Genomic DNA, 19,931 nt, shown 5'->3' on the forward strand with positions numbered 1-19,931 from the left:
GCAAATGATTCTTCAAAATCAATGTCTTCTTCCTGTTTGTAGCCTTCAGCCACTAGCCGGGCTTTGTTCCTCGTAACTAAACCGTCTTCATTGAGTTTATTTCTGAATACCCATCTTGTTCCTATGACCGATTTATGTTTCGGTCTAAGGACTAAGTATCAGACTTTATTTCTCTCAAACTCGTTTAATTCCTCTTGCATTGCTAAAATCCAATCGGGATCTAGCAAAGCTTCATCCACCTTTTTCGGCTCAATTTGTGATATGAAAGCTGAGTTTTCATAGTGCTCCAAATTTTGTTGCCTAGTTCGGACGGGTGATGAGATGTTGCCTATTACTAGTTCAAGAGAATATTTTTATTCCTTTTGAGGTTTATTCAAGACGTGTCTTCCAAGTGTCCGGTTGGTTGATCAAGGTTAGACGGATCGGTAGGCTGAACAGGGTCAGGCCGACCGATTTCTTCAGTTGAAACTGAAACGTCGACTTTCTATGGTAAAACAACTTGATCAGGCTGAGTTTCAGCATCAAACGCTTGATCATTGACAAGCCGTCTATAGATCGGAACCTCATCTTCATCATTAGAATAAATATTGAAATTTTCCATTATGTTGTGAAGGTCGAAGGGTAATGCAGTGTTTCGTTCAACCGATTCATCAAAAACAACATGAGATGTTTCATCAACCGTTAAAGTTCTAGTGTTGTAAATTCTATATGTTTTACTTACGGCTGAATAGCCCAACATTATTCATTCATCGGATTTTGCATCAAAAGCGGTCAAATAACTTTTGCCGTTGATGTGAACATAACACTTACAGCAAAAGATCCTAAGATACCGGATATTAGGAACTTTGTCATGATATATTTCAAAAGGAGTTTTAGTAAAACGTTTAGTATTTAAAAACCGGTTTTGAGTATAACAAGCAGTGTTGATAGCTTCGGCCCAAAAATTTTGAGCAACACCCAAATCGGCTATCATGGACTTTGCGGCTTCCTTAAGAGTTCGGTTTCTTCTCTCAGTCAGGCCGTTTTGTTGAGCTATTCTAGCACTAGACAACTCGTGCCTAATACCAAAATCATCAAGAAAAGTAGTTAAAGTACTGTTTGTAAATTCGGTTCCTCTATCACTTCTTATTCGGTTAATTCGAATAGATTTCTCATTTTGTATTCTCAAAAGTAGTTAAATCAGGTTTGGAGTAGCTTGACTTTTAGATTCCAAAAATGTTACCCAAGTAAATCTAGAATAATCATCAACAACTACCATAGTATATTGCATGCCTCCTAGACTAGTTACTTTAACCGGACCAAACAAATCCATATGTAAAAGTTCTAAACATCGTTCGGATTGAAAATTTTCATTGCTTTTGAAAGATGATTTTATTTGTTTTCCCATTTGATATGCAGCACATACTTTATCTTTGGAAAATTTGATATTTGTAAAACCATTAACCAATTCTTTAGAACATATAAAGTTTAAGGTTTTAAAGTTTAGATGGTTTAGCTGTTTGTGCCAGAGCCAGTTCGGATCATTCCTAGCTATCATGCAAACAGGATTTTCAATTTTAGTTTTCCAATGAACTTTGTAAATGTTTCTCATCCGGTTTCCGGTCAATAGTGTATCACCTTGATGATTTTTAACAATGCATTCATGTTTATGAAATTCAATCGTGTACCCTATATCATACATTTGACTTATATTTAACAAGTTCAAATGCAAGTTTTCAACTAAAAGCACATTATTTATGGATAGGTTACCATGGACAATCTTACCATTGCCCACGGTTCTACCTTTTGAGTTGTCACCAAAAGTGATCATTGCTCCGGTTTCATAGATGATATCGGCTAGAAGTCCGTTGTTGCCGGTCATGTGTCTTGAACACCCGTTGTCCAATTACCATTCAGAATTTTCCAGCCGCGTGCTCGTCCTAACCTGCAAAAAATAAATATTTACACCTTTCTATTACCCACATTCAGTTGGGTCCGTGGTTGATTAGTCCCTTCGGGATCCAGACTTTAATAAGTCGGATCACTTTCCCAGTGATAGTTTTAATTGATTTTCCGGTACCTGGCTTGACAATTTCTTGTCTGCCGAATAGTACTTTATGTTGTCGTGATTGTGATGGTTTATTAATTCTTTTTGAATGTGTGTTGGTTTGTCTATTTACTGACCGATTGACTTTCTTTCTCTCAGGATGAAGTCATTTCTCTGAGTCGGTTGAACCTACCTATTTTAACTATTTTTCCGGTTTTAGGTTATGTTTTGCCTCAGTGTCGGCTGAAGAGCTCTTGACAAATCTCATGAAAGGAAGATTGTTTTTTGTGAGTTTCATCCCGTTTGGAGAGGTCTTGTTGTCGGATCTGTCGTTTTTGTAACCGAGACCTTATTTGCATTTAGGATGTCTTTTATAGTTACACATGTGATTTACGGCTTCACGGGATCTTTTCCAAGCAGCCGTAACATATCTGTTTCTTTCATCTTTTTCGGTTATCGGTTGGACTGTCTCCTTGAGCTTCTCATTCTCTAAGGATAGTCCAACCGATTCATATACCGTGGTTTCGCATGGCTCACCAGCAATATCACTTGACTCTCCGGTTTCATAGTTTGACCAGGTCGGTATATAAGTAGACAGGTTTCTAAACTCAGCGACCATGTCGTTGAGTGCAGAAACTAAATCTTCTTTAGTAAATTTATCAGATGCGAAATCAAATACCTCTTTTTCATGTTCCGTGAAGCATGTAATTCTTTCTTCTTCGTTTTCGGTATCGGAGTTAGCCTAGTCACTTCCACCGTCAGATGCGATGAGTGCCTTCTGGATTTTATTTCCTACACTGGTTTGCTGATTGTTATTCCTTTGATAGTTGTTTTCTTGATTGTCATTTCGTTGGTAATCATTCCTTTGATAGTTGTTTCCTTGGTAGCTGTTTCCTGGTTTTCGGTCGTCTCTCCTTAGTTTTCTGCATTCCGACCTGTAATGACCAAAACCATCACAGTTAAAACATCTTACATTTGATTTATCTGCATAGTTATAGTTGAAGTTGTTGTTCGATGGTTGATTCTTCTTCATGAATCTCCCAAATTTTTGTGCTAGCATGGCCATCACGTCTTCACTAATCTGGTCAGTGCTTTTGACAAGAGCCGGAACGGTTGATACATGGATCGCCGGTTCCACCGATGTCACCAAGGCTCTGGTTGCGGTTAATGTTGATGTTTCATCTTCGATCCGAGATTTTATCTCGAATTCATAAGCTTTCAGATCCTCAAACACGTCGTGCAACTTCATTTGTCCAATGTTGTTTGATTCCCTCATCACCATGGTTTTGATATCCAATACACTTGGTAGAGATCTTTAAGGCTTTTATGATGATCTTTCGGTTGTCATATCTCTTTCCAAGTGTGTGTAATTCGTTGACTACACTGGTGAACCGGTCACTGAACTCTTTCATGTTTTCTCCCGATTTCATCTTAATGTTCTCATATTTTTGAGTTGCCACCAAGATTTTGTTCTCCTTAGTTCTGTCATTTCCTTCATGAATCTGAATGATCATTTCCCAAGCTTCCTTTGCATTTTGACAATCCGAAATTTTGTTGAACGTGTCGTCATCTATCGTTTTGAAGATATGTCTCATGCAATGGTTGTCCAGGTTGTTTCTTCTTCAATCTTCAGCCGTCCATTCTTCCGTCTCCTTGTTAATCTTTATCGGACCCTCCTTTAGAACTTTGCTCATTTCATCATTCAACGTGATCAGATGTAGTACATCTGCTTCTTCTAGTCGTTAAATCCTTCACTATTTAGCATAGGTGGCTTGTCGTTGTGGGTCATGCTTCTCATCCCCATTTTCTTCGGTTGCTTGAGTGTTAAGATTCTCGCTCTGATACCACTTGTTAAGATCGGGATCGCCCTTAAAGGACTAGGGGTTCCGGCTTTTAAAGGGTAAACGCTTACACAACACAACACACACTAACAATAGTCCGGTTAGAGACTAAAACCACTTCTTAACACTACACAAGCTGTCACAAACCTCTTGAACAGGATTCAAGTGCAGAAATGGTTTGTTTCAGCTTGAAGCAACACACACAGTTCGGTTTGGAAGGTATTTAGAAGGAGATATCGGTTTAAGGAGAAAGTCGGTTTGGTTTGGTTTGGTAAGTTTATTAGTTATTTTGGTTCGGTTTAGATGTTTCGGTTTGGTTTGAGTGAGTGAGCCGGAATATGAAAATAAAGAACACGAGACAGGATTTTATGGATGTTCGGAGTTTAATCTCCTATGTCACCTCTTTTTCTCAAATAGTGAGAAGGATATTCACTAAGGAATATTACACAACCACAACACACAATCCGAACAAGTCTTATTTACTGCTCGTCGGTTATACCACTCACAATGATGTAATACAATATTTTTACTCAATAGTAAAATATACACAAACACTTTCAGGAATTTCAAATCACTATTCGAGGTTGTACGTGAGATCTCAAGTTGTTGTTACTTCTCTCTTGTATATGCTTTTCGTAAAATGATCTCACGCGTATGTTTCTTCGGCACCATTGGCTTCTATTTATAGAGAAAATATGACAACGGTCATAATTTTCTCTCTCCTCTTGATTGGTCATTTGAAACCACGCCGATCCGGTTTAGAGGTTGCATGCACTTTTGTCATTTCGGACACTTGGCAGTCATGCACTTAGGCCGACTTGCATTTTTGACACATGGCATGCATGCACCATGTTAGCCGTCTGAATCAGAGGTTGCTTGTAGAGTTAGATAACTAGTTTCATCATTATTTTCGTTGCATTCTTCTGATCCGGATCTTATCTTCTTTTGTATTTTTGAGAAATCTTTATATCGTCATATTACGTCATTTTCTCATATTTGCCACTTTTCATATTTTCCCGTTGAACTTTTAGGATCTTCAAATAACGATTGAGTCAGCCGGATGAATCAGCATTTGCTAGCCGATCCGGTTGATGAGTTCAGCCGGTTTTATAACCTATGACCGGATCATTGAGTCAAGTACTTCAGCCGGTATTATGCGGCTTGATCTGTACTTGCACCAGATAATTGAGATTGATTAAGTTCTTTGGCCGGTTAAAATTAATCTAATTAATTTTTCTAACAATTTCTCCCTTTTTGATTATTTAGAATAAATATTTAAAACTTGTAATGTATGGCCGGTTTAAAAAATTAACTTACTTAATTTTTCTAACATATTGATATATATTTTTCTCTTCTTTCATAGTTCTTGATTAGGTTTCTCAAAATCCTAGACGAAATCACATTTTGTAAAGTCTTTATTTGTTATTGATATATATTTCTCTCTCTTCTTTCATAGTTCATGATTAGGTTTCTCAAAATCCTAGACGAAATCATATTCTGTAAGGTCTTTATTTGTTATTGATGCAATGAATTTTTTTCTTGAGTTTTTGTTGACATAATGTTGTCGTTTTCATAGGGAGAACGAGTTTTCAGTTATTTCAAAGAAGATTCATATTTGTGTAATGTGGTATGAACTCTTGAGCTCAAGTCTAAACTTCTTATCATATATTTTTATTAGTTTTTGAAATATAACAGTTCTTCTCTATTATGTTTCGTCTCTCCTTAAGTCTTACTTTGTTATTCAGAGACAGATGAGAGCAAAGATAAGAGCAAATTATCTGGAGACTATATATATAATAATAATTCTCGATTTGTTTGGTTGCTTTCAAGTTCTTTTAGTTATCACTTTAATAGGTTGATTTTTAATATTTCAATTGATGTTTTGATGGAGATGATGGGTTGATTGGATTCAACATTAAACAACTTTGATTTTTTATCAGGTTTTGGCGATAATGGTGCTATCATGGTTATGCAAAGTTGTTTTTGGTGATAATCGTGCTATCATGCCTGGAGGTGTGAGTATTAGTAAGTCAGTGAAATTTTAATCATTTTATCATAAAATTCGTTTGTAAAAAGATTTTTTGATTTTTCTATTGCATTAACTCCTAATTTTGTTTGGTTTGTTTCAGGTACTTTCAGCCATTGTAGGTCATTATACTTTTGGATGTAAGCTATTGTACTTCTGAATGTTTGTTCATTTAAAATACTTTAATTTTGAGATAATTGTGTTTAGCTCTAGATTTGTATCTTCGTATGTAAACAATAACTTGGAATAATTGAAGATCAAGTATTTTTGTTTAATACTCTCATTTTTAATGAAATAATAATGTGTTTTATGAATTTAATTTTATTGTGCAACTTCTATTTTTATGGTATACTTTTATTTTTGATACACATAAACTCAATAAATATAACCAACCAACCATTCATATATATTAATATTTTTTATTAAATATTTCATCTAAATAATTTGATTATTTATAAATAAATTCAAATAAAATAAACCTTTCTCATCTAAAAAAGTCATCTATAATTATTGAGATTTGCATTAAATATTAATATTAATTATGAAAACTATTTAAGAGATTTAAATTATAAAAAAAATATACTTACATTAAATATGTTCACTAACGGATAATAAATATTATTATAACCTCCCATCCATAAAATAAATCATCCAGTTTCATTCTAATTTATAACTAATTAATGGAAATAAAATTAACGGATAATAAATATTATTATAATCTTCAATTCATATATATTAGTAATTTATCCAAATAATTAACATCAAATAAAATATTAAATAAAACATACACTCCAGTTCTATTTCAGTTATAATTTATAACTAATTAATGCAAATATTATAAAAATTGGATTATAAGCATTTGACACCAACAAAAAAAAGAGTTTCATTTTAGACAAATTGTTAGGTAGTACAAGTAAATTTATAAATAATGGATACTTTATCAGATGATGATTTCAATTATATTTATTGATCTCTGTAATTTAATTTGGATAAGTTTTGATTGAATCCACACTATGAATAAGAGTTATGTTTAATATTTATAGTCTCAAATTAGTATGACTTTTAAATGATATTTATAGTCATAAATTTTGAGAAATTAGAACTTCTGATTTCTCTTACGATCCTTACCACCTTAAAAAAATTTAGTAGAAAATATTGTCCAATTATCGATATTCATTCCACTTATTATTTCATCTTATATTTTTTTATGTTTATAACTTAGACTAACTATTATAATATCTATTGATATTAGAATCTCAAAAAATAACACAAAGGAATCCATTTGAATGGTATATTTAAGTAGCATGGACAACTACAAGCATTTAGTTACTGTTCGACGCATTTAGTGGTTGTTCGACAAACGACGATTTATTAAGACGAAAAAACAGAAAATTAGAATTTTCTTTTTCAATTTTCATTTTTTTTCAATGTTTTTTTAGTTAATATATGTTAACTTAGCTTCGTGCAAACGCACGGACTTTTTGCTAGTTGATTTAAGATGAGAACTTTAAACTTTTATTTGATTATGGGTTCAAATCTCATCAAAAAAATTATTTTTTTTATTAATTTTTTAAATTAGACCTAAGGCAATAAAAATATATCGATTTCTTTTTTACCGGGATGGGACAGCCCAAAACTCATGGTCGGCTATGATGTTGAGTATAAATAGAGCAACCTATGAGTACAAATAATTACACAAATTTCAAGAACAATGAAGAGATAAATCTACAATTATATTACTAGAAATAAAATAAATTTAAAATTTAAAAAATATTAATAATAAACAAAAGAGAAAACAATTACCAAATAAGATTGTGAAATTTATTAATGTTATCCGCTTAACAAATTTGATCAAATGTCAATAATTTATGTTACATAATTCACATTAGTCTTACTTTTATATAATGATCAAATTTATATACAGTTTTGATTCTTTATTAGGACATAAATATGATTGAAACCAAAAATAGACTTGTGACCGACAAAGATTAAATAGACAAGAAGCGATGATCCGGATGCATCTATGTAAGCAAGGCACATTAGTAGTTTTAGTTACTTTTTACTTGAACGAATATACCAACTTTATATGCTATCTATATTTGATTTCATTCAATGCCAATTTTTACTATGAAGGTTTGACTTTGGAATGGGAGTGGTTTAGTACTTGTTCTATGGTTTACCTTTCCCTATTAAGTAAGGTCCATCTGTTTGATTTTCAACATGCATATATAGTTTCGGCAATTATCCCTATTACGCCTGGGTCGCGGTCTTCCAATGGCCATGATTTGATATATATCTCATTCAAATAAATTAGAAACTAGTTAGAAATATAATTTTGCCATTTAGCATAACAGATGTAAGCAGATTAATAGTTCTTTCTTTCTTTCTAAAATTGAACATAAGGAAAACTTGTTACCACGGCCATCACCACCACCACTTAAATAGTTGATAACAAAAGAGTAAGTTTCAAGAGACCAGTAACAAATCTTATTATTAGCGACATTAGTTTTTAATTAGGGACGGTGGTTCTTGACACCTTTAACAATATCCAAATATATCATCACCACCATCTTAGCTCTTCTTCACAGGATCCTCAGCATCTTTTTTCTGGATTTGCTCCAATATTACGTTACAATTGTTCATGTTCCGTGCATCAAGCAGCCCGTGATTCCATAGCTTTATCAAAAATAATCTCCAGCACCTGCACAACTAATTCATTAACGAAGCCATATGACCGATTCAAAAATTACAGGCAGTTAGTTTCTCATGTGGATCCAAATTCAGATCTAAAAATTGGAAGAGTTTCCAAATGGGAAGTAAGTGAAACAATTGGGTTATGAGTTTTCCAGATTGAAGCAACTGAAAGAGTAAATTTAATCAAATGAAGATGAAAAAGCACAAGCTACCATAGCAGTGGTGGCGATTGGACAAGTGCTGTGCCATGCATTTTTGAAAATGCTACACAACCCCAAGGTACATGATTGTCTGCCAATATTCTGCCAATGTGAAAAAATAAACATTAGCATCAAAGAAGTCATTATGGAACAGGTTCAATGCTTCCAATACCAACACCAGAAATATTACTATGATAATCAATGTAAAAGGATTACCGTTGTTTCCTCACAAATGAGTTCCACATATGCATCATTTGCTTTTCATGTTTGGTAACGTCCACAAAATCATCAAGCATCTGCAACGACAGAGCGTAAATTTGTTGGAAAATAAAGATTTTTCTTTTGCAAATATGTTAAATCAACAATCACTTCATCACATTACTAAAGTCGAAACTTATGTTCTCATTTTAAATATCCAGCAATTCTTTATTTATTTGTCTAATCTAATATAGAATCTTTCCAACCCGACAGGGTAGCTCAAGTGAAAAGAGCCTTGTCCCAAGGAATAAACATTGGTTCACCACATGCATATTGTATAAAATAAAACTATTTAAAAGCACTGAATATGTGCACCTCCGAAAAACAATGTGATTCACAATTTTAATTACTTGTACAATCAAACACAATACACATTATTATCACGTATAAAGTGAACGAAAGCAAAGGATTCACAAATGCATCCAGGAATAAGAATCTGCATGTGTGAAACGGTTATTATTTTGTGAAAGATAAGATGGTGAAACAAATGAACAGTGTGAATCTGCTAGCCCTTCAATTTTTCAAAGCTAGAACAGCTAAGAAAGCCCAAGAAATGAATCAAACAACAAGAAATCAAACAAACATACCCGTCGATCTTCAAAATCGGCAACATCATCGTCAACCTCATCTTCACTGTCACGATCTGACAAAACTTGTTCCAATGCCATAGGCTGCAATCAGAAGTTTACACTTTAGACAACAATTAGTGATATAACAATTTAATGCCAAGATCTTTATCCACAAAGCAGCTATTTTCAAGAAAATATCATTATAACCTTCATCACAGTTAAGATTTGGCCAGCATTTAAGTATGGATCTGCTAATTCAATAGGCCAGATTAAAGTCTTAAACTACATAGTATTTATGTCAGATTTGAGCTTGAACCTCGTTTATGGTTCAATGAACTATCAAAAAAGTAGGTGCAAATGAGAAAATTGAAGCAGAACTTTATATTTAAATGTGCTAATAATGTAGTTCCAAAACCCATGGAAGAACACTTGTAATTTTACAATTATTTAGGAAAACTATATAGCCCTTTCAGAAACAATTTTAATTCAAGTGCAAGCAAACCATATTGTACACGTGTACAATAAAGCTTGATAATTGATAGAGATTGTGAAGATTAGACAAAGGCATCTCACCTGTGCTCTATGGGAGTGGAAGAATGGGCGTTTCTGCAAAAAGGCACGACTGAAACAAAGAATTTAATAAAGAACTAAATTCAGATCATGTTAGCAGGAGAAGAGTCCACAAAAAAAATTAAATAAGTTTATAGGAAACATCAAACATTAAGGTAGTTATAGATGCAAGGATTTAAGGAACAAATATTTCAACAAATGAATAGACCTAGATCGATCACACTCTTTAAGATACAAATTATTACTTCACAAATCATTCAACTACTGCAATTGTGTTTTACTGATAAAGTAATCAAATTTCCCTTTTCAAATTTCGAAACTCTTTAGCCACAAGAAAAATAGGGTTGTACCTAAATAATAAGCTCAACTGTGATGTGAATATGCATGGTGACAAGGGCGAAAGAGATTATAGAAAAAGGGTTAACCTAAATCATCTTATCCAAAGTTACTTGAGAATAGCGATTAGATGCCTATTTTTGAAGTAACCTTGGGTAAGATATGAATTGAACCCCTTATGCTTATCTACTAGTTAAGATAAATACAGAATGTGTCAAATAATATTAACTAAAGATCCGTAAATTAAACCTTACAATATTGTACCAACTCTGTCTAAATTCAGAGAATAAATGGAATATGAACATACTTCCTTGGGTCAGAACGCTCAATGGATAACTTCCTCGTCTTTGCAAACTGTAGCATGACAGGAGGTCCGAGATTGCTTCCAGCTATCGATTGGATACATTCAGGATCTGCATATGAGTGTGAATGAGCCGTAGCTGTTGACATTCCAGTGATATCAGGACTGGGTATATCACGATCCATGAAATCTGCGATACCTAAAAATGAAAATATGTCAATTACTCTCATAAGAATATTAGTCCACTGCCTCTACAATAAGGTCCTAACACTCATGGAGATACAGAAGAAATAGTTTCTAGGGTTCCTTTCCAGAGAAGGTAGCCTTTTAATTTGTTAAGAATAGAAATTCTTATAAAACGGATCTGAGTTGTATAAACCTCTGAAGAAAATAAATTCTTTACCAAGTCACTGATAAACCATTGCTTGCACAATCATTGTAAGAAAAATTCTGGACAGTTTTACAACAAGAACAGAACTTTTAGAAAAATTTACTTGAATGTGTCTACATACCATCAGCCTTGTCTCGAACTTCGTTAACTGCAGAAGGGTAGTCAGAATCCATGATCAGTGGATGAACATGCTTTGAATTCTGCAGAAGATTTGTTGCTTTTCTACGCTTTAGTAGCTTTGAACTTCACAGAGATCATTCAGAAGGATCAAATTCTCAGTCAGTGCAAAATTATATTAGCTCTTAGGTCATAAATTATACACACAAAAAATGACTTAACAAACTCACCAAAAGAAAAAGGTCTGTTGCTTAGGATCGACACCATCTGCAACGACCTAAATGAAGTACATTACAAGGGAATTAATAAGATTATCTAGTTATAATCACATGTAAATCCATCATCCACTAAAAGAAGCATCATTTAAACAAAATTTAAGTGGATTATACAAAACTTCTCACAGATTCAGATTCTGCAAGAAATGGGAAACAAACTCAAAAACATTTGCATTAAAATAAATAAATATATATATATATATACTAACACCTTGATACCATTTTAAAAATCTTAGTGGAATATTTTGAATCTTTTTTTATATGAAGCTCATCTTAATAGTTTGAATCCTCGTTGTATTACTGATGCTGATAAGTCTATGGTTCAAATCTGTATAGCCCTATAACAGAAAAAGAAAGAAAAGAAAAGTAATTCTACAATTTTTCAAGATGGAAGTAGAATTTTACCTCAGATTGCCCAACCTCAGTTTTTACAGATACGTTCACAGCTTGAAGCTCATCTGTGACCTATAAGATGAAAGAAGTTTGTAGTTTGCTCTCCAAAAGATAAAAGATTAAATCAAATCAAGACAAAAGTTTACTAACCCAAAACTCAAAGTTGAATAGATCATGAGATGCGGATAAGTGGCATCTCAAACCCTGTTAACAAACTACAAGCATTAGCCAAACTAACTTCAGATTGTGTTTATCCCAGCAGCATCAGTATAATACTCGAAAACAAAAATATGAGAAAACTATAGGAGCTTGTTCAATGTGGGGTTAGTTGGATTTAATCCATCACAACATCTATCCCTTCAACAATCAAATCACTAAATTTATTAATCAAAATACCAAATTACCCCTACTTTATTTTTTATAAAATACAAAATGAAATTTAGTAATTTAACCTAAATAATCCATTTTTCATCAAACAAGATTTTGAATTCTTAATCCGAATTTTATTCAAATAACCCCAAATCAAATGACCACTAGAGTGCAACAGTATATCAACAACAAAAATAGTCCCTCTTTTTCCGGGCTTTCAAATTACACTAGGAAGTTTTGTGCTATAAACAAGAAAAAGTAAGATTTAAAGCTCATCCTCTGGTTACTTTGGTAAATTGATTTGGAAACTATTGGATATTTTCTTTTGAAAATGGCCACGAAGGCCAGAACCCATGAACTTGTGGTCACAAACTATCGGAATATTAGATAAATGATACTCCTAAAATTATGAGATTAAATTGACATCAGATAGGATATAATAAAAGATTAATATATATATGATTGGATTTGAATAAGGTGCTACTATGTTAAGATATCCATAATAATCTATATATAAATATATTCTTAATAATACAATTTCACTTTATATATTGTACATGGTATCACAATTCAACATTAAGATTTTTTTTGGGGAAAACAACATTAAGACTTAAGGGTTGGACTTGAGGGAGAGTATCTGATTTCGGAATGGTAAAACACGCACCCGATCGTGCATGCTAGATATATGATACTCCTAGAATAAGAGGATTAGGTTGATTCACATATAGTATGTGGTTAGATTAAATATAATACTATCTTGAGTATCTTATAAATAGATAATCTATATTTTGTATGACATCTTCTCAATAATAAAAATTATCCTTGATTTTTTTATTTATAAAAATAAATATGCAAAAGAAAATACTAGGGAAGAGACTAGCACATTAAATTCCATATTGAAAAGGTGAAGTAGATAAAATAGTCAAGAAGATTCACCTTAAAACTAGCACATTTGGCCAAACAGAACGGGCAAGAGAAGTCTTCTGTAACTGCATTTTCAGGGAAAACATCAGATACACACCTTGAAATGACAATGTTGGCAGTAGTAGAAATTCAAATGAATGATATTCTAGTCTAGACAGCTCCTGATTAACTTCATACTAACTGCTTTTAGTGATCTATACATGGATGCTAAGATTATGTAGGGTCTTTATATTTCTCGCTCATTTCTTCTTCTAACCCGCATTTTTTCCTTGGATAGTGGTTTTTGGGTAAACAACATGTCTAAGCGACTGTTCGCATATTGCTAATATTAAATAATAAGGAATATGATAAAACATAAATTTAGGTTGGGACTGGAATGTTTAATGCCTATTCCCTCGGATAAACTATTATTTAATTTATATGGCAGTTTGAAAAATAGGACATTTGAACAACAAGAATACCTTCAGTTCTCTGCAACTTATTGTTAAAGTACCTGTAGTTGAATACTACGTTACCACTTCTCAACCTACAAAAAAAATTACTAAAAAAATTAGAAGTATTTTATTTATTAGAGATCCATGTTAACTAAACGACCTACAAAATGTATTACCCAAAATTAGTAGTATTTCGTAATAACTAGAGATGAATATCAAAGAACACTTATATCACCGGGCTATGCAAACAAGCAATAAATCGAACAATAGAAAGATATATTATGATGCTGCAGAACATATAAAGAGGTAGCAACAAGATAGTTCTCAGTAAGGCTTTGGCGATTTTATTTATAAAGTAAGATTTTAACTATCACTTCCATATGGAATATCTTCAATCACAAGACCAATTATAAAACTGAAAAGGATATTCAAGAAAAACTAAACCAACTCAATTAAAGAGGGGTGAAGCACAAATAAAAAGGTAGCATCAAGATAGTTCTCAGTAAGGAGAAAAAACAATTGACGATCGTTACCGGATAATATTTGACAATGAAGTATTAAGAGTACTGTTGTATGTGTACGAGTCATAAGGGGATTTGTCTTTTGCGCCAACTTCTTCTGCACAAATAATAACTTCCACTTGCTTTGGTGCAGGCTTCATACAATAAGATAAATTGTGATCAACAAAAAAAGTACTAATATACACACAAGAAACACATCTTAACTAGAGCTTTGCACAGACAAATCAAAAGGTACAAACCACAGCACCAGAGTTGTAAGGGGTCTGAAATGAAATAAATTTGTCCTCATCTGTGCAACTTAACTGCAAAAAAAAAAAGGAAAAAAAAAGGAACAAGTCAAGCAGACTTTTTTTGAACTTATATTACCTTCCTTAGAGTAAAGAAGATGTAAAGTAAGACACTTCAGGTTAACTTATACCTTCATGAATGAAGAGTGCATTTCGATGGTTGACATCATCTCTGCCTTCTCCCCTAAACTCAAGTTGGGAGACTTTTCCCATGACAAATGAAGTATTTCCAAGGGTATTTTTCCAAATAGGCAGTATCCTTCAATGTTTGCTGACATGTACATGGAGTCAAGTAAGAAGCAGGGCATTTTTGGGCAGAGGAAACAAGGAATCATAAGCTCAAGATAAACTCACCCAAAATATTAAATAATTATAATAATAAAGTAGTATTAAAAACAGTTTATAGTAATATGAAACTCTTGTCCTCAAAGAGTTTAACATTTACGACAATAAATTGGACTTTGATATTGTAACTGGGGTTCAGAAGGAATTTGTAAGGCTCGTATATGCTGGAGCCACTATCATCCATGGGTGTACATATGCGACATATATTATAGCTAGGGATCGTGAAGGGATTCTAAGAGTTGAATATGCCTCCATAATGTGCATCAAATAGCCGTTACTCACAAGAATCCAATTTCATGCTTCATATATCTACCTTCTTTACTAACATGTAACCTGAATAACAACTTACATGGAAAATATGATACATCTGTACAATACTTTGTCAGATCAATAGCAGAAATTGACTCTCCTAATCGCGCTGCATAAAAGGGGACAAAAACAAATTATTACAACAAAGAGAAGAATCACTAGAAGTCCATTATTTGTCACTGTATAAGTGTTACAGCATACCAAAGCTGACAAAAAGAACACAAAGAGAACCAGATTTAATCTCCCCCTCCAACTTGTTAATATCTGGAAGGGTAAACTTTGCTTCAGTTTGTTTTATCCCTTCGACTCCGGTTGAGGTATTCAAGATAACTGCTCGACTAAAGCGATAAACTGCAGAATACTGTATGAACACAATATTAGGATGAAAAACAAAACAAACAAACAAAACAATCATCCCAATCAACAAGCCTTTCAGGAGTATTTAGACAGACAGTTTTATGAACATACTATGGATAGTAAACAAAGAAGGAAAATGTTTCCAGAAAAGCAGAATGACAAGATAGATTAGCAGAGGAACTAGAGAAACATACAGCATCTGTAACTCCAAAGTCAGCAACTGGCTTAGCCAACATTATGCAAATAGGGAAAAGATTTTGATATTGAAATCCATTGATCAGAGTCCCTGAAACAGAAACTGACATCTGGACCCTGCAGTTAAAAAAGAAACCAGAAGTGTTATCAGTCTGAAAACTTCGAAACATATAATGTTAAAAATTGCACCAGATATTTTGGAAAAATGTTCTAGTGATGGTCAGTTCATAACTTGGCCTAGGAAATATAGATTCTACTTCCTTCTTAATTATCTGGTTGATTAGATTCAGAGGAATAGAACATCTCTCAAGATCTTTTTAGAAGTGATAGGAAGCAGGGTCTTAAGATATGATTCCAAAGCCTTAATGTAGCTGTTGAAACAGAAGGACAGAGAGCTATGCTTCTATTCTACAAATTCTTTAGACAACTTGGAAAATTGGTAAGAATGGAAAGCATAACAAGTGGTTGAACGTTCAACATGAGACAAATATACATTATGTCAAACTGCAGGACTTTTAAGAGTATGTAAAGCCTATTTAAGAGCATTAAAAACAAAAACATTGAAGGATGATACCTCCTTTTGTGCTTTGCCTGTACTTTGTACCGTAGGCATCTCTGGAGAAATGATGGCTACACAAGGACATACCATTACTGATTAGGTGGGGAAAATGGAACAATATGTTGTAAGAATGAAGATTATAGGGGATAAAAATCTGGATGTCAAAGTAAAAATATTGTAGATCCAAGAACCTAGGTTTAATGTAGGAAATACATTGCATGAGCACCTATTAACTAGTATTACATTTTTTATTGCACGTCGTTGAAGAATATTGTAGAGCTCTACAGGCTTGCAATAAATTGAAAGGCTTTCCTCAGCTGCAATTTCCTCTTCCTCGGACAAATGTGGGCGACAACCTTGGCGACACATTTGATCTGCACTTCTAGAATAGCCGCAATTGCAAATAGAAATCATGTGTGCAGTTAGTGGAAACTCTTATTTCCAATAACATTACAGAGAAACAGCATGCATCACATGTAGAAAAGCATCAAAAAAATAGATATTCCATTCTAGCCATTTTTTATTGATTATCATATCCACATAGACATCCCCCAAAGCTTGTGAAAAAACAAGAATTACAGTTGGTCCAAAAATATGGAACAAGTCCACATGTGCAACACTTCTAACTAGCAACTTCAACAGTAACATGATTAAAGATGAGAAAGTACATACGTGAATTCACGAGCCACAAGAGGTATGCCAGGCATGCTTGTCAGACGATATAAGATGATGCAGTCATGGCTATTATAACCTTTTGGACAATTCTATGTTAGTTTAACAAACCTGCATGAAATGATATCCATTGATACAAACAAAAATTAAAAGGGAAATAAAATGGGGTGAAATTCAGTGAACCAAGCTAAAAATGTAACTATTTTAATGTACTTATTGTAAGTGATGCCAATAAGGAAATTACTAGAGGTAAAGACAAGATAGGCCCAGTAAATACGCAGCTCGCATATAACTAACGCCGCCACAATGAACGAATCCGTATTTAATGTCATTTACGATGTCAACATCTAAATGACAATTCCGATTTATTGATCCATAACACGAAACCAAACCAAACAATTTTCTCACTCACAACCAAAACAAGACTATACCACAATTCCAAGAAAGGGAGTTATATTCAATAGCTCTCAATAGCTCTCAAAATTCCTTTTTATAGTAAACATTCTATTCCATTCCATCCCATACTAAAATACTTTTCACCCCCCAAGGCCTACATACTAACACTGTTGAAAACTCATTATAGTAAGTACCAGTTCCCGTGGAGCCAAAATAGGTCAACACCAACAAACATCACTTAAAACTATTGTCAACCCTAAATGGATTATACTTTTGCAAATTTATATGCACACAACACTAGCTGTGAATTATCAGAAAACAATATTACTATAATCTATCATCTCCAACAGGCAATTTCTCAACTAGAAAATCATCATATTCTTCAAGAACGAGAGTAAGGAAAGATCAATCTGAATATTTAGAATCTCTGTTAATATGTTAAAACACTCAATACGTAGATAAACCTTTCTACGTGTAGGGTAAAAGTTCCGATCAAATCTAGTATCATCTCAAATACATTATTGAGCTGAAAACTACAAGTGTCTCTCCGCCGATCATATACGGCTCAGCAGATGAAGACATCAGGTCTATTCAAATATGATAATGATAAACTATACACTTATAATACAGATGAGAACTGAATTGAATTGAAAAACAAAAAATGTTACCAGATGAAGATTGATACATCGCAGATATAGGGGAGAGGTGATTTCATACAGTGGTTATCGGTAAACGATTGGTAAGTTCTTATACTCGGAAACCTAAGAGATTAGCTGAAACAGCTAATTAGCTCAAGATCAGGCGTCTTCCTCGCGTCATCAATGAGTAGCCGGTCCGGTTCGAAACTTTAGAGGGTCAAGTTAAGGATCGAAATTATTTGCCTAATCAATTTCGATCTGAAATTTTATTTTATTTTTGACGATTTTTCACCATTGACCGATAGTTGACTCGAGTGTAGCTGAAATTTTGTTTATATGTATTTTAATAAATATAATTAAATATTTAATATTTTGAATATATTTATTTATAATATGAAATTTTAATATATTATTAAAAAATATTTTATTTTAATTTTTAGAAAAGTATAAAAGGGGTTAGAAATTCCAACTATAGTAAAATGAGAAGGAGATATGATAAATAAACTCTAGATATATGTTTATTATCTTTCAATTGACTTATTGAACTCAATTTATTTGGATTTTATGTGATTAAAATTACATATATTCAAATATTATCCATGTTCAATCATACAAATAATTTATTAAATATATTTTTGATAAATAAAAAGAATATCTTACAGTATTTAATAATTGAATTTTTATTATTATTGACTAACTAATAATAAGATAAATTAGGTCTAATTTATAGACTAAAGATTTGTGAAATATTTTTTAAATTAACTTTTTAATCAGCATGAGATTATTTATTTTATATTTTAATTATATCTTAAAAATATATTTAATCCGAGAAAATAATTAACTGTTATGAACATGTTTATTCGAAAATAATAATACAATGTCAATGGAACCATAGGTATTCTTTAAGTCAATGTTAAAAGTAAAATGAAACAAAATAAGTAAAGGAATAAATAAGAATACAATGTCAATAAAACAATAGGTATTCTTATTAGACAAAATTGGTATTTACTTGTATCATTTTGATTCTGAGGAGATAATTTTTCTAAATTTGTAGTAAATCAAGTTTAGTATTTATGTATAATTTTGAACACGTTAGGTACGAAATGTTGTGTTCATCATAATTATTCTTACAATTTAAAATCACTTTTAAATTTTAAATTGTGTTATAAAATATTTTTAGATTACACATTTTCAGGTAATTATTTTTAAAACAAATTTCATCCATAAGAAAAAAAATAGCTAATAAGATTATTTTGGTTAACTTTGTTAATATGAAAAGTATTTACCTACAAAATGTTAAGGCTGTTGGGGAAAACCCTGACAGAACCACAAAAGAAGAAAACAAAATAATGAACACACTAACAGAATTTGATAACGGAGTTCGGCCAAAATGTTGCCTACGTCTCCGAGCACTAAGGCTATCAATTAATAAGGAAGAAGAGATACAAATTTGGGTGTAATAAACCAAAGAGGGGAGAGTTTCTTTTATACACTAAGAAACTTCCCCAACTCCCATCATCTTCCGATGTGGGATTTATGCTAATTGTGAATATAGTTTCTTTTATATACTAAGAAACTTCTTTCACTCCCATCATCTTCCGATGTGGGATTCTAATTGTGCCAAAAACAACAAATCTCCACCTTGGCACAATATCCAAATACTAATCTTCAATATTAAAAATAAACCTTCAGTGCTTCCAATTGGCGCTCCTCAGCGCCGGCTCAAACGCGGAAGATGTTTACCAAATCTAAACAATTAGATTTGGTTTTCCCCATGTCTTTCATCTCGAACTCTTTACCCAATTGAGCCTTCAACTTGTCAACTTCATATTGGCTCTTTGATGCTATCAACATATCATCAACGTACAAGAGTAGATAGATGTAAGACTCATCTTGCAATTTGCGCAAATACACACATGAACTGAATC

The 19,931-nt window shown here is 32.7% G+C and overlaps 1 protein-coding gene across 6 annotated transcripts; it reads right to left on the reverse strand.

Annotated features, from left to right (window-relative positions):
• Window positions 1-8,250: 8,250 nt before the first annotated feature.
• Window positions 8,251-18,227, reverse strand: LOC124924099 (polycomb group protein EMBRYONIC FLOWER 2-like). Of its 6 annotated transcripts, none has more exons than XM_047464159.1 (22): window positions 18,083-18,227; window positions 16,970-17,080; window positions 16,541-16,676; window positions 16,313-16,368; window positions 15,738-15,855; window positions 15,388-15,547; window positions 15,227-15,295; window positions 14,664-14,803; window positions 14,485-14,547; window positions 14,258-14,379; window positions 13,752-13,816; window positions 13,303-13,355; window positions 12,148-12,201; window positions 12,010-12,069; window positions 11,560-11,606; window positions 11,334-11,455; window positions 10,828-11,020; window positions 10,188-10,236; window positions 9,633-9,716; window positions 9,004-9,083; window positions 8,800-8,889; window positions 8,251-8,594 (listed from the first exon to the last, which is right to left on the reverse strand). In XM_047464159.1, exons 2-22 carry the CDS (start codon window positions 17,002-17,004, stop codon window positions 8,465-8,467), a joined length of 1,926 nt encoding a protein of 641 aa, XP_047320115.1. In that variant the 5' UTR covers window positions 17,005-17,080; window positions 18,083-18,227; the 3' UTR covers window positions 8,251-8,464. The 6 variants fall into 6 exon arrangements, 5 of the variants coding, with proteins under 5 accessions (XP_047320115.1, XP_047320112.1, XP_047320113.1 ...); XM_047464156.1 differs by having other exon boundaries at window positions 16,541-16,679; window positions 18,083-18,226; XM_047464157.1 differs by having other exon boundaries at window positions 18,034-18,222.
• Window positions 18,228-19,931: the final 1,704 nt, after the last annotated feature.

This window comes from Impatiens glandulifera, chromosome 2 (genome assembly GCF_907164915.1).
Source record: "Impatiens glandulifera chromosome 2, dImpGla2.1, whole genome shotgun sequence".
Classification (NCBI taxonomy): Eukaryota; Viridiplantae; Streptophyta; class Magnoliopsida; order Ericales; family Balsaminaceae; genus Impatiens; species Impatiens glandulifera.

What these genes read in the sequence shown, in the direction of transcription:
- LOC124924099 (XM_047464156.1), bottom strand. Translation starts at nt 17,004, where the DNA reads ATGCCTGGCATACCTCTTGTGGCTCGTGAATTCAC. An exon ending in GAGCGTTCTGACCCAAGGAA is followed by an intron (nt 10,237 to 10,827) that starts GTATGTTCATAT and finishes TCTTTGTTTCAG; the next exon opens with TCGTGCCTTTTTGCAGAAAC. An exon ending in TCCACTCCCATAGAGCACAG is followed by an intron (nt 9,717 to 10,187) that starts GTGAGATGCCTT and finishes TTCTGATTGCAG; the next exon opens with CCTATGGCATTGGAACAAGT.